We start from the raw sequence: 15,228 nt of genomic DNA on the forward strand, positions 1-15,228 counted from the left end.
AGGAAGGTGGTGTCAATAGCCTCAATGTTACACTTAGTGATGGTAATCTTGGGAGGTTGATATGGAGAAGCAGAGAGTGGTAAGTTAAAATAGAGCATGTGATGGTAAGAGAGGGGAAATGGAGAGTTGAAGAAATCAGAAACATCACAACGGTAGGTGAAGACCAGATAAAGTGAGCTTCCATTCACATGGGATAGTGAGGAGGTCCACTGGGAAAGAAGAAGTGAAGATGTGTGGTTATATAGTTTAGAGGCAGAGGATCCTGTGGGAATATTAATAGGGGATGCAGTTACAATCCCGGCAGTCGGAATCCCGGCGTTCAAAATCCCGACGCCGGAATCCTGACCGCCGAACTCCCGACACTTTCTCCCTCTGTGGGTGTCCACGACACCCATAGAGGGAGAATAAATTAGTGTCCCGAGCATAGCGAGGCACCAGGCCCGCTGCGTGGCGAGCGCAGCGAGCCGGCAAGGGGGGGGGGGGGGCGATCCATGCCCCCCCCTGTTGGGATTTCGGTGGTCGGGATTCCGGCGTCGGGATTTTGAACGCCGGGATTCCAACCGCAGGATTTAGAACCACTCCCATTAATAGGGATGTTGAAATCACTTAAGATAATGGAAATATTATCAGAAGAGAAGAAATATGGAAGCCAGCAAGCAAAGTTATCCAGGAATTTTGAAGGAATGTCTAGGGGCAGTAAATGACAGCAAGATGAAGATTAGCAGGTTGGAAGAGGAGTATAGCATGAACCTCAAATGTAAGGTATGGGTCTGGGATTATGTGTTGGTACGTGATACTAGCAGGTAAAAGGACTCCAACCCCACCACCATGTTGTTGGAGTTGGGGGTGTATGTGAGAATGTGATATGTCACCCCTCAGATGATAAGACCTGGATGTAGTCTACAACACCTAGTAACACCTATGCCTCCATTCCCTTTATAGAGTATGTTTGGGTCCCTCAAGGCTCTGTTCTTAGTCCTCTGCTCTTCCCTATTTACACCTCTTCTTTTTGCGAATGTACAGTGTGTGTCCCTACCACCACTATAGTGACCACAAATCTAGCTCTCTTTAACTTTACTAAAGATTTCAAAACAGATAGGTGGTGGTCTTGCTCAAAGCAATCAGATTGTCTAGAATTTTTCTATTGTATTCTAGAAAATTATAGAATCAAATTCGTTACTATGGGCAGAACTGTCACATCTGGTTTAGATGCTTTAGTAAATCTATCCCCATGTGTCCAACTGCCTCTATGCCATTTATACTTGAATATTCCAATTTTAGCTAAACCTCAATATGGTAAAACCAGTGCAAATAATAACCCCTTCCTTCTGTTACAACCTTGGTGTTATCCTTAATTCAGCTCACAGTTTCACTTCACACATCCAGTCCCATTCCTTGGTCTGTTGCCACCCCTTTAGACAGGGCTAAAACCTGGGGCAAGGCAGTAAATTGTCTACATCCTATCTCCCTCCCCGCCCCCACCTTTGCTTGCACATATAGCTATCATATCCAGCAACATAGCCCACCCCTAGTTGCGGCCCTGCCTTTGAAACTTTGTTAGACTATGGGCGGTATTCAATGAGCTGAATCGTTGGTCACAGCGATTCAGTTTTTTCATTCGCCAGCCAATCGCCGGTTTTTTGCTGCCAATCGCCATGCATGGGGATTCGTGGGGAGTCGCCGAGTCACCCTATTCAACGTGGCTGAGAATCGCCGGCCCTAACGGCGATTCTCAGCCAACCCTGCGTTTCCCTAAACAGCTTCATTAATGTCGTCAGTGTTTAAAAAATTGCAGTGAAATGCATGAAAAATGCAAATTACCCTGAATAAACGCTTCCAATACAGCAGACGGCAAAATCGGGGTAATCTGCACAAATGTCAAACGAAGGAGTGAGGTGGGGAGGAGAATCATGGGTAAGTGAGGTGCACCATGGGTAAGAATAGTGCTTTGTGGGAGAAAAAAAAAATACCTCAAAAAATTAAATATATATTTGTATAGCACTTCTACGACCATCACATCACACAAGGGCAGCAAATATTAATACATTACACTTGCACAGTTAAATAGAACACTTAAAACCAATTATTTGACATGTTCCTATAAAAGTTCACCAGAAAAAGATGACGAGGGACACTCGGTGAGGAACGGCGATATGTAACAAGAAAAAGGAATCGCCAACTTCTCATTGAATACACTTTTGGCGATTCCCCTCGACTACCGTCGATTCCCCATGCAAAATCCTATAGACTAAAAACGGCGATTTGTAGAGAATAACATTTGGCGATTGGTGCTTCTTTTAGCGGTCCTCATCGGCGATTATAGGTCATTGAATAGGGTGATTCGCATTTGGAGCTCCAAAAATCACCGTCAGACACGAAAAAAACACAGAATCGCCATAAAACTTGGCGATTCTGGCTCATTGAATACCGCCCTATGTATGACTATGACCTTTTCTCACTCAGGACATTGCAAACCATTCTCTCATTATCTCCATTACAGTCTGACAGCCTCCTATAATCTGGCATTTACCTAACCTGTCATTCTCCTCTACAGTCTTTCCTAAATGCTGCAACAAGGCTTCTCTTGCTCCACATTCACAGTGCCCAGAGCCGGACTTAGGCATAGGCATCCTAGGCAATTGCCTAGGGCATTTGGAATGCCTAGGGGCATCAGCAGCTTCTGCTGATTAAAATGAGATGCAGCGTTCCTATATTCTGTGTGTGAGTGAGGCTGTATCTCCATATGGAAATAGTGTATTCATGGAAATCACTGTAACATAGCATTACATATACAACCACAGTCACACACAGAATATAGGCATGCCGCATATCAATTTAATCATTGGAAGCTCCTTGCGTGTGCTGGTCATAACAATGCAAATAAGATGAATTTTTATCAAAAAAGGCACCAAACGTTAGCAGAACTGGCCAGGAGCTGCATGGCCTATTGAGGCAAGATGTATGTGGAAACATCTGTATCCAAGCAGAGGCAGAGGTCACAGTGTTAGCAGCTGTGCGAGTGATGTGGGTTGGTTGTGCAATAGTGTTCGGCATATGTCTAAGGGGTATTATGTGTGTCATGTTTAAATGCATTAATAATGTGCGACATATGTGTAACAGGTATTATGTGTGTCATGTGTATAAGGGCATTAATAATGTGCAACATATGTATAATGGGCATTATGTGTGTCATGTGTATAAGGGCATTAATAATGTGCAACATATGTGTAAGGGGCATTATATGTGTCATTATGTGTATGAAGGGCATTAATAAAGGTTGGCATAATGTGTAATTATGGTTATAAGGACATTAATAATGTGTGTCATGTGTAAGGGGCATTACTGTGTGGTATTATCAGGGGTGCTGAGAGAAAGGGGTAGGGGGTACAAATTACCCAGGCAGAAGTCTGATGGAAGGGCCCAGTGGGGGCCCCGGGCCCCCTCCCCTTAAGTGACAGCAGCATCTGCAGCTCTTCTCCTCTGCCCAGCACACACTGCTTTGTGCTGGGTTGCAGTGTCGCCATGGAGGTGCTTAAAATGCAATGTTTTCTCAGGATTTTTTTCTAAGGGTATAATGTGAATAATGTGAGGAATAATGTATATAAGGTAAAGTGGTACTACTGTGTGATGTAACGTGAATAAGGGACACCATCGCATGATATAATGTGAATAAAGTTGCACTACTGTGTGGCATAATTTGAATTGGGGGTACTATTATGTGGCCATGCGCAATGTTCCCTCTAATTTTACGAAGGCTTTGTGCAGAAAAAGATATTGGCTGTGCAACTTTGGAAGGAAATGTACATTTTTGTGCGTCACATAACGTATACAGGCCTAGGTTTCGAGTTCTGTTGAGTTAATAAAGCAATTTGAATGTTTACAGACTTCACACACCACACATATAGACTATAGCAGTGATTTTCAACCTTATTAAACTCGTGGCACACTAAAACAAGATTTTAACCTTTGTGCGCTCAGTTGTAATGTCTGTGCGCGGGCTCGGCGAGTTGTGTGCGCGCGCACACGCGCACAGCTTAGAGGGAACACTGGCCATGCCCCTACCCAGCAAGAACACACACCTGTTTGGGCTGCGCACCGAATGTGTGCGCTGTTTCTATTTAAAATACTGCGGGTAGGAGCATCAAAATGATGACTGCTATGATGAGGGTTTATGGTGCTGGGAAAGGGGAGCAGGGTCAGAGGCGGAACTAGTGGCGGTGCTAGGGGGCACCAGCCAAAATCCTGCCTAGGGCGTCATTTAGGCTAGGGCCGGCTCTGACAGTGCCACTCAGTAAATCCCTGCTTAATATAAAATAGAAATCAAGATTATTATCCTCAAATCTTAACTTCTCACTTTCATATATCTCTGAATTCCACACAAGATACTCATTTATTAACCTCATCTGTAAGGCTGGGCACACACCACAATAACAAATCCACTGACTGGCTGTCGAACTGTCCAAGTGGTCGATTAGGTAATCTATACACACAATCGAGCACTCAATATGGTAATCATGATCTCAAAAATGAGCGGACATTTGAATTTCCCTATCCACTTAGGGTGTCAGTGGTCCCTGCAGCCAATGTACGGACAGTCAGTCGGTCACCCATACAGATAGATATGCCAAGGCAATATATCTGCAAAATATATCAGCATTAGCTATCAGATATATCTGTGAATGACATCATTCACAGACATATCAGGCGTACACACCCACCAATGACCTACAGATTTATTGTTTGTTGTTGCCAAGATGGTTATGTCAAATATGCTGTCTGTAATATTTTGTATTTGCACAATTCATTTTTACATTTTCATTATACAGTATCTTTGTGGCTCTGTGGAAAACCTTTATTTTTTATTTTTGTGAATGTACAGTAAGACCATCTAGTAAAGTGCTGTTTGCCAAAATTGGGACATAACAGTTTCTGACATTGAGGTATAACTGTATTAAGGGCCCCATACATCAGCAATTAATTGTGACAATTTTCAGATATGGAGATGATTGCCACAATTAATTTTAGATGTGTGGGCTCCCCCTTTTGGCAATCCCAATCAAAATCGCCAATCGATTGCGTAATCAGATTTTTAAACATGTTTAATAATCTGGTATTATCTGCGGATCATTTTTATATGTGTGGGCATTCCCAATTCGTCTTCTTCATCTATTTACATTATGAACAGCTGAAATGACAATCGATTGGGCAATTTCCAGATATGAAGATGCAATCTTTAGATGGAAAAATCTGCCGATCACTGAAATAAATCTGTAATGTGTGGGCAAAGTCAGGTAGATTGTAAAATCCATTTATCTGGCCAAAAAATCCCTGGATCTGGAAATCCATAAATTGTGATTGCTGATGTATGGGGCCCATTAGCCTTCAAATTACAGATACCCACATGTTTTGGCTATTGAGCCAGAACATTAAATCTCGACCGATATTTCTGATCCTCGGAAATATCGTCCATTTTCACGCAGAATAGATCGACTTAGCATATAATTTATTCAGTCTTATTTTTTTTTACAACTTTTGGAAAGAATACGAAAGTCGGAAAAGATGTGGATCCGCGAATCCATGTCTTTTCCTCACCAACACCCACTGATTTACAAATTAAGCATCCGTTTCCACAAACACAGATTCAGCTTTTCAAAGAGCCGCATCTGCAGCAGCGAATCCCCAGACAAAAAAGGCCAGGATTGAATAGTTGCTGGCCAATATATGGTCCAACATTGAATACCCCACCAAGGAGTAAATTTACTGTGTGCAATGTGTGCTGATATTTTTTAACAGTTGGAAATATCGGCACATACCATATTCAACATGGACGTTTTTGGACACATTGTCGCCCATGTAGATTCAAATTTCTGCATTGTCAAAAACGGACACTGCCACCATTTTGGACAATCTGTGGCCATTTTTTGAAAGATGGAATAGTTTGAATGTATATTTGACTTGCTCTCGAAAAGTGCCAATATTTTTGAATGCCGGAAATATCAGCACACACGCCTGTAGCTATAGAGATGTTGCCAATAGCAACCACTCAGATTCTGTCTATCATTGCTCTGTTGAATCCTAGAAAATGATATACAGAATCTTATTGGTTGTTATGGACAACATCATCTTTTCATTTTTAGAAGCTTAAGAAAATTTACCCTTTAATGTCCTCTGTAAATCAGGTGTCACATTATTTTAAAAAAAGTTGCTAAAAAAGAATTCTAATGTAATATTGTCAGCATTCATTTCCAAATGCATTGTGACTGTGTGTATCTCAGATGTCATACTAGAAAAAATCTTACATAGCAGCAGCAATGGGCTCAGTGGTAAATCACAGTAATATGATGTATATAGTGCACTGTATCCCTGTTTTTAATTTGTTAGATTTCTGTAACACAGTTTTAGGAGTATACAAGTATAAACTACAGTTTCTATTAGTAGAACCTAGAATTAGTGTTAGTACAACATATTTCATTTTATTTTACGTAAATGTGTTTAACGCAATGTCAATGCATGTGCCTTAGGGTTTTCTGTGAATAGAAGAGAAGCACAATTTATTTGTCGGTGTTATAATTCATTCTCTTGGACTTGCCTGGATTTCAACACAGAGGGCCTTATTCAGATCTGAGCTCAACACAAATTTGTTTGAAAAATGGGCAAAACCATGTGCACTGCAGGTGGGGCAGATGTAACATGTTTAGAGAGAGTTAAATTTGGGTGGGGTGTGCTGAAACTGAAATCTAAATTACAGTGTAAAAATAATGCAGCCAGTATTTACCCTGCACAAAAACAAAATAACTGACACAAATCTAACTCTATACATGTTACATCTGCCCCACCTGCAGTGCACATGGTTTTGCCCATTTTCCAAACAAATTTGTACTGAGCTCAGATCTGAATAAGTCCCAGAGAGAGAGAGAGTCAATTATTACATTATTAACCCTTTGACTGCCAAGGGAAATTGTCGAAATAGGTGTGAATAGGTGTGAAAATTGCCAAACAAACATTTCTATTCATCATAATGACCTGTAATGTTTACCCTACATAGGAATTATAATCTATTTTTACACAACATTATTTATTTGCATTTATATAACAAATGTGAGTGACGCTGGCTTCTTAGCGGATATACAACAACAGAGATGTTGGCACTCAAAGGGTTAAAACAAGGGAGTTACACTGAAAGCCAGGAATGTATGCTGTGAAGAAGATGTTAGTAAACAACTGAAATACAGTATCCTCTGTAAGAAAAGGCTAATGCTGCTCCTCACCTCTATAGGGGTGCTGGCGCTGACATTACTATTATGTTGTTCTTTAATTTTGGAACAAATATTAAAACTAGTGTTAGTGACAAGGTGTATACGGGTAGTACGGGTGGTGTAATGGTTAGCATTACTGCCTCACAGCACTGAGGTCATGGGTTCAATTCCCACCATGACTCTAACTGTGCAGAGTTTGTATATTCTCCCGGTACTTGCGTGGGTTTCCTCCGGGTACTCCGGTTTCCCCCCACAATCCAAAAATATACTGGTAGGTTAATTGGCTCCCAACAAAATTAACCCTAGAATGTCTGTGTGTGTGCATGTACATAGGTAGGGAATATAGATTGTAAGCTCCACTGGGGCAGGGACTGATGTGAATGTTCAACTATGCTCTGTAAAGCGCTGCAGAATATGTGTGCGCTATATAAGAAACTGTTAATAAATAAATAAATAATAATGTGTTAGTAATGTAACTGTGTTTAGCATTATTTACATAGGCTAATGATTGTGGTTAGAAGAGAGACTTTTCTGATTGCAATTCACAATAGCTCTATTATTAGCAAACAATAGTATTATTATTATTATTATTATTATTATTATTATTAACAAGTAGTAGTTATAATAGCATTAGTAATCTTACTACTTTTATAGCTTGGCTTGCTACATGTTTACTGTTAAATGAAGAGAAACATCACAGTTATGTACAAGGTTTCGTTATGGGAAATAAAGTTTGGCAAGCAGGATAAATATGCAAAGAAAAGGATACGGTCATTAGGACGATCCTATTAAGGTCGACATTCATTGGGTCGACCACTGAAGGTTTACAGACCTTAGATCGACATCTACGTAGGTCAACATGGCTAAGGTTGACAGGGTGGAAGGTCAACACAAACATAAGGTTGACAATGGCAAAAGGTCGACATGAGTTTTTCAGGGGTTTTGTAGCCAACATGTGCCGACAGGCGTATTTCATGCCCAACCATCCACTAGAGCATGGAGGGAGAATAAAATAGTGCGCCGAGCGCAGCAAGGCACCGTGTCTGAAGCATGGTGAACGCAACAAGCCATATGACGGGATGTGGTACACCTTGAATGTGTCCATGTAGATTTTGTTGACATTCGGGGCAAAAAAGTGAAGAACTCCTGTTGACCTTTTGACTGTCGACCTTGCCATTATCGACCTAATGCTTTTGTTGACCTTCCAACCCTATCGACCTTGGACATGTCAACCTATTTCAGTTATCGACCTAAGGCCAGTCGACCCTCAGTGGTCGAACCAATGAGGGTCTTATCTATATAGTGTAGTGGTACCTGGGTGCGGGGATGATATATGGTGTTCATCAACAGATTTCTTTGTGTTGTATTTTTTCATTAGGTGCTACCATAAGTGTTATAGTGGACATTGACATCAACATATCAGTTGTAGTTTCTGCATTGATTGCCACTTTCTACACACTTGTTGGTGGACTCTACTCCGTAGCCTATACTGACGTTGTTCAACTTTTCTGCATCTTTGCCGGACTGGTGAGTAAAAATACTTATTATTTTGAGACAAAGATTAAAAAAACTTTATTTTGTGATATTTTCAGTTATTTCTTGTGTGGTAAATACTTTAACAAATTTCTAATTCTATCAAATATAAAATTATATGTTGCTGTAATTTAAAGGGAATTATCTTTATTGCTCTTTTATAATAGTATTTTTGCAAACATTATAGGGGAAATGTAATAAGATATCAGAAAATGAGAGATTTGGTAAGATACTGTATCTCCAGGGTTTTTTTAAAGCGGCAATCATTTACACTGCAAAACCAGTTTGATTTTGCAGTGGAAATGATTGCCACTTTAACAAATGGGAGATTTCTTACCAAATCTCTCACTTTCTGATCCTCTCATCCTATTATTCTTCCCCCTACATCTTATCTCTGTTAAATTGAGATATTAAGAGCCAGAGTAATGCATTGGTCATAGTCCACACAAGGGTGGTGTAAAACCGCTGAAGGGTGTGGCCTACCACTTGAATGGTGTGGCCAGTCACTAGATGGGAATGGGTAAACAAGAATTACTACTGTAGTAACCTTCCTCAGTTATTATTCCTTCTTTCAGTCGCATGTCCAAGGAATGTAGTTCATACTCTCAATGTGCTGTACTGAAAAGAACACCCCTGAGGAGTGCAGGGCTGCATATTTTGTGACTTCTTAAGGAACCTCTGTGGGTATGGTTACCATGCTCATTACTCTATACCACAAATGCTATAGGCTATTGCTGAAGGCATCCATCCACTATGAGAGACAATCTCTGGCAGCTTTGTGCTGGGGCATCATTCATTCATTTTAAACAGAAATGTCCATAGTTCCCAGCATAAGACAAGCCCTCTCCATGAAGATGTGTCCTTTCCATAATGGTCTAGCTCTGTGGTTCCCAATCTTTTTTCAAATAAAGGTGCTCTAGAGCAGGGGTCCTCAAACTAACCCCACCAGACAATAACAATTAATTACAGGACCTCAGAAAGCTACTGCAGAAGGTCATTCCATCACATGTGTAGCCAGCAGAGAGCACATACATGGCAGCATTGTGAAGGCACAAAATGATGGGAGGAGTCTAAGATAACAGATAATTCCACAGATGTTTCAGACTCCTTGAATCACTGACTGATATTAGAATAGTCATTAGCCTGATGGTCAGCAACATTGAGTCACGACCCCAAGCTGAGAAGGTCGGGACCCACTTTGGGGTCAGGACCCACAGTTTGAGAACCGGTGCTCTAGAGTATGAGAATTTTGGGGGGGCATCTCATGCCAAAAGTTTTTTATTAAGTACTTTAGAAAAAATATACAATTAAATAAATTGTGTTTCATCCTTAGGGTCAGTTATATGGTGAGAGTCAGGACTCACTGTTTGTCCACATATTTTATGATTGGAAGCCACAAGAGCTGGTTTTAGCTATTATATTTTCCATAAATAATTTGAATTGGTCCTTGGCCACTAACCCAGGAGATTCTTGCAAGTGCTCCGCGGCAGCCCAGGGTACCACGTTATGCAGTTTAGGAAACACTGATCTAGCTACAATAAAACTAAACTTTCGATTCTACACTGCTCTGTAAAACTAAGCAGCCCAAATTCCGCATCCCTTACTTTGCTATTCATGTCTTCACTGCACCAATCTCCACCATTCTACCCTAAATGCAACTTCTTCGCAAATAGTCCCAGATCATGGTTCCACGACCTACCGTAAAGAGCAGGCCCTGACAGTTGCTTTTGTGTAGCTTTGTAACTTTCTTTCTACACATTGCAAATAACTTCCTGTTTTACAGTGGGTTGTTCTTGCTAAAACTGATAATAGTAAGTAGATGCTAAAATTAGACTGCAGTGTGGAGTACGTGATCATTTTAAGAAATTAGTCATTTATAAATGTATTTTTTAATTAATCTGTTGCTTGTTGTACAATATTGTTTGTTTGTTTGTTTGTTTAATAAATTTGAATTTATTCTGTGGCTATCCTGTGATGCATCATTTTACTGATTGTTTGGTTTAGCTTTACCAATAATTTTGTCATTATGATCCCAAGCTCACTGATTTTCTAGGCGCTGACCGTCTCATATTATATTGTTTATTTAATGTGGGAAATTCTAACATTTCAAGCCCTGTGCAATATCATATGAGCTGGCTTTTTGTGTTGCAGACGATTAGTGTTCCCTTTGCAATGACTCATCCCGCAGTGGCAGACATCACACTGACAGCTGTAGAAGAAGTTTACAAGGAGCCTTGGCTGGGCAGCATAAGGAAGGAAGATGTCTGGTCATGGCTTGACAGCTTCATGCTTCTGGTAAACAATACATTTTATCTATAATCCTTTCTCCACTTCTTTATTCGTGGCACTTGATAAAGCAAAGTAAGAAAGCAGGAAGCCTTAATATCATACACTTTATAGAATTCTCTCTGCCTGCTGTATCTAAAGCATCTTACTTTTGCTTTAAGATTGGCCTCTTGAGATTTGCAGTGTAAAAATAGCCTAAAATGGCATTAATGGCTCTGTTGATTGTTGTGGGGTGTGGGATTCATTACTAACCACAAACTGAGCTACAATTATCAAGACAAGGTAAAATTATATTAGTATCTGATTATATTAATATTTTATTGTAAATACATTGCAAGGTTTGTATGATTTGTGGGTTTGCCTCTTAAATTCTTCATTATTTCATTAGATTATCAGCACCAGACATGGCAGTCAGTTCCAGTAGATACAGGAGGTACTGTATGCCTGACTCGGGGTACATATGCTTAGTGATGCATCTGTACATTAACAAATTTGACTTTGTGCTCTATTGGTTCAATCTTTTCAAAATTTAGGTGTGTTAAACAGTTATCAGAGAACTGAATTAGGACATAATGCAAAGTATTAACTGTGTATAAGTACTGTATGTGTGTGTTCTATATTCACTGATAGGCATGTTTTTTTTTCCATATAGCCAAAAAAAAGCAAACTTTACAAACACTGGCGTGTCTGTAATGGGTGCAAGGTGTACAGTACACGCTGCACCTATTTAATCCTATTCTGCGCTCCATGAGTCCGGCACCAGCAGCGCAGTGGCAATAATTACTCCATAGCCATTTTCTGGTGATTCGTGCATGCACATTAGAGATATCCTTGAGAATTTAGAGTGGGCGCCATGTTACTGGAGACCGGCACATGCACAGTAGACTCTGACACAATGATATATACTACAAATTATATTTTGTTTTGCAGATTCTAGGAGGGATCCCTTGGCAGGCTTATTTCCAGAGGGTCCTGTCAGCCTCCTCTGCCACATATGCTCAAGTACTTTCTATCTTAGCAGCATTTGGATGTTTATTTATGGCTGTCCCCTCCATTCTCATTGGAGCTATAGGAGCTTCCACAGGTATGTATAATATGTATGTATGTATGTATGTATGTATGTATGTATGTATGTATGTATGTATGTCTTTTCAAACACTCCTTTCATACCATCCTTATAACCTGGGTTATTGCTGGGTCAATATTGGTCCAAGATTGACGTGAAAGGGTCTACCCAGGTTGGTCTACCTGGGAATCCAACCCTGGTAGCTACGAGGGTCAAACAGCACCAACCCTGATAGCCTGCGGCCTGAACAGTGTGACTCAGGTTATTCCACCCATGTCACGCTAAAAGCATACAGGGCAAGATGTACGAAGCCTTTAAAAGTGATAAAATGGAGAGTGTTAAACCACCAACCAATCAGCTTCTAACTTTCATTTTCAAACACAGCCTGCACCATGGCAGTTAGGAACTGATTGGGTGCTGGTTTATCACTCACCATTTTATCACTTTACTACCACTTCTAGCAGTAGTTGCAGAGCTAGACCCAGATGAACCGGCTTGAACATGGCTTGTAGCCTTGTTCAATATCCCAGATTCTTATGTGAAAGGGGTACAATAATAGTTACATTATGTTATTCTCATAGTGTACTTAAAAGCATAACTGTTATAGACAGCTGCCTTCCTAGTCACAGTACTGTTAGTAAACTGTTTATGACAAATAATGTATACAAAAATAACCAGAAAATGCATGTAAGGTGGAACAGTGGAACATATTGTTATGATGGATTGTGTTGCATTATGTTGCAGTGCATACACTATTAACTTGCACACATGGGTTATTTACTGTATAGAAAGCCTTCACATTCTGTATAAAAAAATAAATATTACATTTCAGAACTGTTTCTTCATATTTTTGGGGGGAAGCTGTACAAATGCTTTCCATGGACCCCGACCATTAAGTGATCAGTATCAGCTGAGCATTTGGTTTATGATGAGGTATGGATGGATTAACAAAGGGTGAGCCTGTGTGCAGATTCCATATGGGCCCTCTCCTGTCTATAGGGTTGTCTTCTCTGGCATTATGCCAGAGTCTAATGCCCATGTGCAGGTTTCCGGAAACATAGTGGCTGCCGTGTTCTGGGGACTAAACACTACTGCCGCCATTTTCCCTGTGATTTTTGGCCATAGCTGCTGCGCTGACTCGTGACTCCAGAAAGGCAAGTATATAAACATGAGTGCAGTGTGTGGGGTGTGAGCCTCTCTGGGCCCAGTGGCCTATGTGCAGCACATAGAAAGGCCAATATGATGAGGCCAGACACGAACAAGACACTGCATGCACTCAGCCCCTGTGGAAAGGAGAGTTGGATACAAAAGTTACTTTCTCATACATAAAATATTAGGGTCTTGATTGTACTTCAAAATAAATACATAATGATGGACAGTTTCAACAGCCTGTGAACATTTTTGATTTGATATAGTCAAACATTTAGTTTAGTTCTAGTGGTCTTCTAACAATGTGTGTGTGTGTGTGTGTGTGTGTGTGTGTGTGTGTGTATGTGTATATAAGATAGATAGGTAGATAGATAGATATATAGATAGATAGATAGATAGATAGATAGATAGATAGATAGATAGATAGATAGATACAGAAGTACCACCGTACTCGCCATTCCTACGAATGGGGTGCGAACAGCACCCACACTTCCCAGGTTGGGGTGCAGTGGCCTGTGACCACACACTCTTGCAAATACAAATCCAGGGGGCCCAGCACTCAGCATAATAAACGAAATCCCCTTCATATACAAATCATCAAATAAATAATGGGGTTTTAGTTCATGAATTGATCAATGCATTTAAGCTTGCTGCCCATCGCCAAGGGACCCCATTTCATTGCAAGTCCTACACTAACAACTGGTCTCTTAGGAACCTGGCAACTGCTGACACATAATAGCTAAAGTGGACATGTGTTTTTTTCTTGGTTTAGAGCTAATTACCTTATGGCTTTTAAAGATGAGGCAGTCACCAACACAACACCTGAATTAGTATTAAAGGGGCAGCTGTCACAGGTTTCAGATGAATGAGCTTATCTAGGGTGCATGAGAAAGCTATGATCACAGTAACAGAGGTTAATTTAAAATATATATATATATATATATATATATATATATATATATATATATACATTGAAAACAGAATTTTATGAACATTACAAGGCACTACTAATATCAAAATCTAATTTTTTTTAGATTGGAATCGCACTGAATATGGCTTACCTGATCCACAGACCAGAAATGAAACAGATATGATTCTACCAATTGTACTTCAGTATTTGTGCCCACCTTATATTTCTTTCTTTGGACTCGGTGCCGTATCTGCCGCTGTAATGTCGTCCGCTGACTCCTCCATCTTGTCAGCCAGCTCCATGTTCGCCAGAAATATCTATCAACTTTCATTTAGACAAAATGTAAGTTTTTCTCCATAAACTTGTCTGTCAAACTGGACATGTTACAAGTAAGAATTAGCAAAGTTATATACATGTTGAGCATCCCTTATCCAAAATGCTCGGGACCAGGAGAATTTTGGATAATGGATTATTCCGTATTTCGGAATATTTTAATATTTGGTACTGCTTTCCTAGCACGGCGCCCACGATCTAGATTGTATGTGTGGGGCTGATATCTCAAGCATCTCATGCATCTTATGTGTTTGTGCGGCATAAGATGCATGAGATGATGCAATCGACGAGATTTTTACATTGGAATCAATGTAAAAAGGCCCCAAAACCCCAATTTTAATTGCTAACCCCCCCCCTCAGGGATGAAATGCCCCCCCCCCCCCCCCCATTGTTAACGCCACCCCACTATTGACGCCAACCTGAAGCGTGGTGAGCGCAGCGAGCCCGCGAGGGGCGGCGGTACGCGTCCTCCGACCTTTTCATACCCCCACTATCCACGACGGCGTGGAGTTGATTTTATATAGCGTGGCGAGCGCAGCGAGCCACCGAGCACGAATCTTGGCGAGCGGATGTGGAATAAATGTAAAGAAGTCCGCTTCCCCTCGCGGGGCCCGCTGCACTCGCCACGCTTCGGGCTCGGTGGCTCGCTGCGCTCGCCACACTAAATAATATTTCAATGATGTATTTTTAAGTAT

General features: G+C 40.7%; 1 protein-coding gene across 4 annotated transcripts in view; it reads left to right on the top strand.

Annotated features, from left to right (window-relative positions):
- Positions 1–15,228, top strand: part of SLC5A7 (solute carrier family 5 member 7) — a 42,443-nt gene that overhangs the window by 18,027 nt on the left and 9,188 nt on the right. For all 4 annotated transcript variants that reach the window (XM_083174004.1, XM_083174007.1, XM_083174005.1 and 1 more), the window contains exons 6-9: positions 8,635–8,783; positions 10,941–11,084; positions 12,006–12,159; positions 14,325–14,542. In XM_083174004.1, coding sequence (XP_083030130.1) covers positions 8,635–8,783; positions 10,941–11,084; positions 12,006–12,159; positions 14,325–14,542 — 665 coding nt within the window. The remainder of the gene's footprint in view (positions 1–8,634; positions 8,784–10,940; positions 11,085–12,005; positions 12,160–14,324; positions 14,543–15,228) is intronic.

This window comes from Crinia signifera, chromosome 2, assembly GCF_055691185.1.
Source record: "Crinia signifera chromosome 2, ASM5569118v1, whole genome shotgun sequence".
Classification (NCBI taxonomy): Eukaryota; Metazoa; Chordata; class Amphibia; order Anura; family Myobatrachidae; genus Crinia; species Crinia signifera.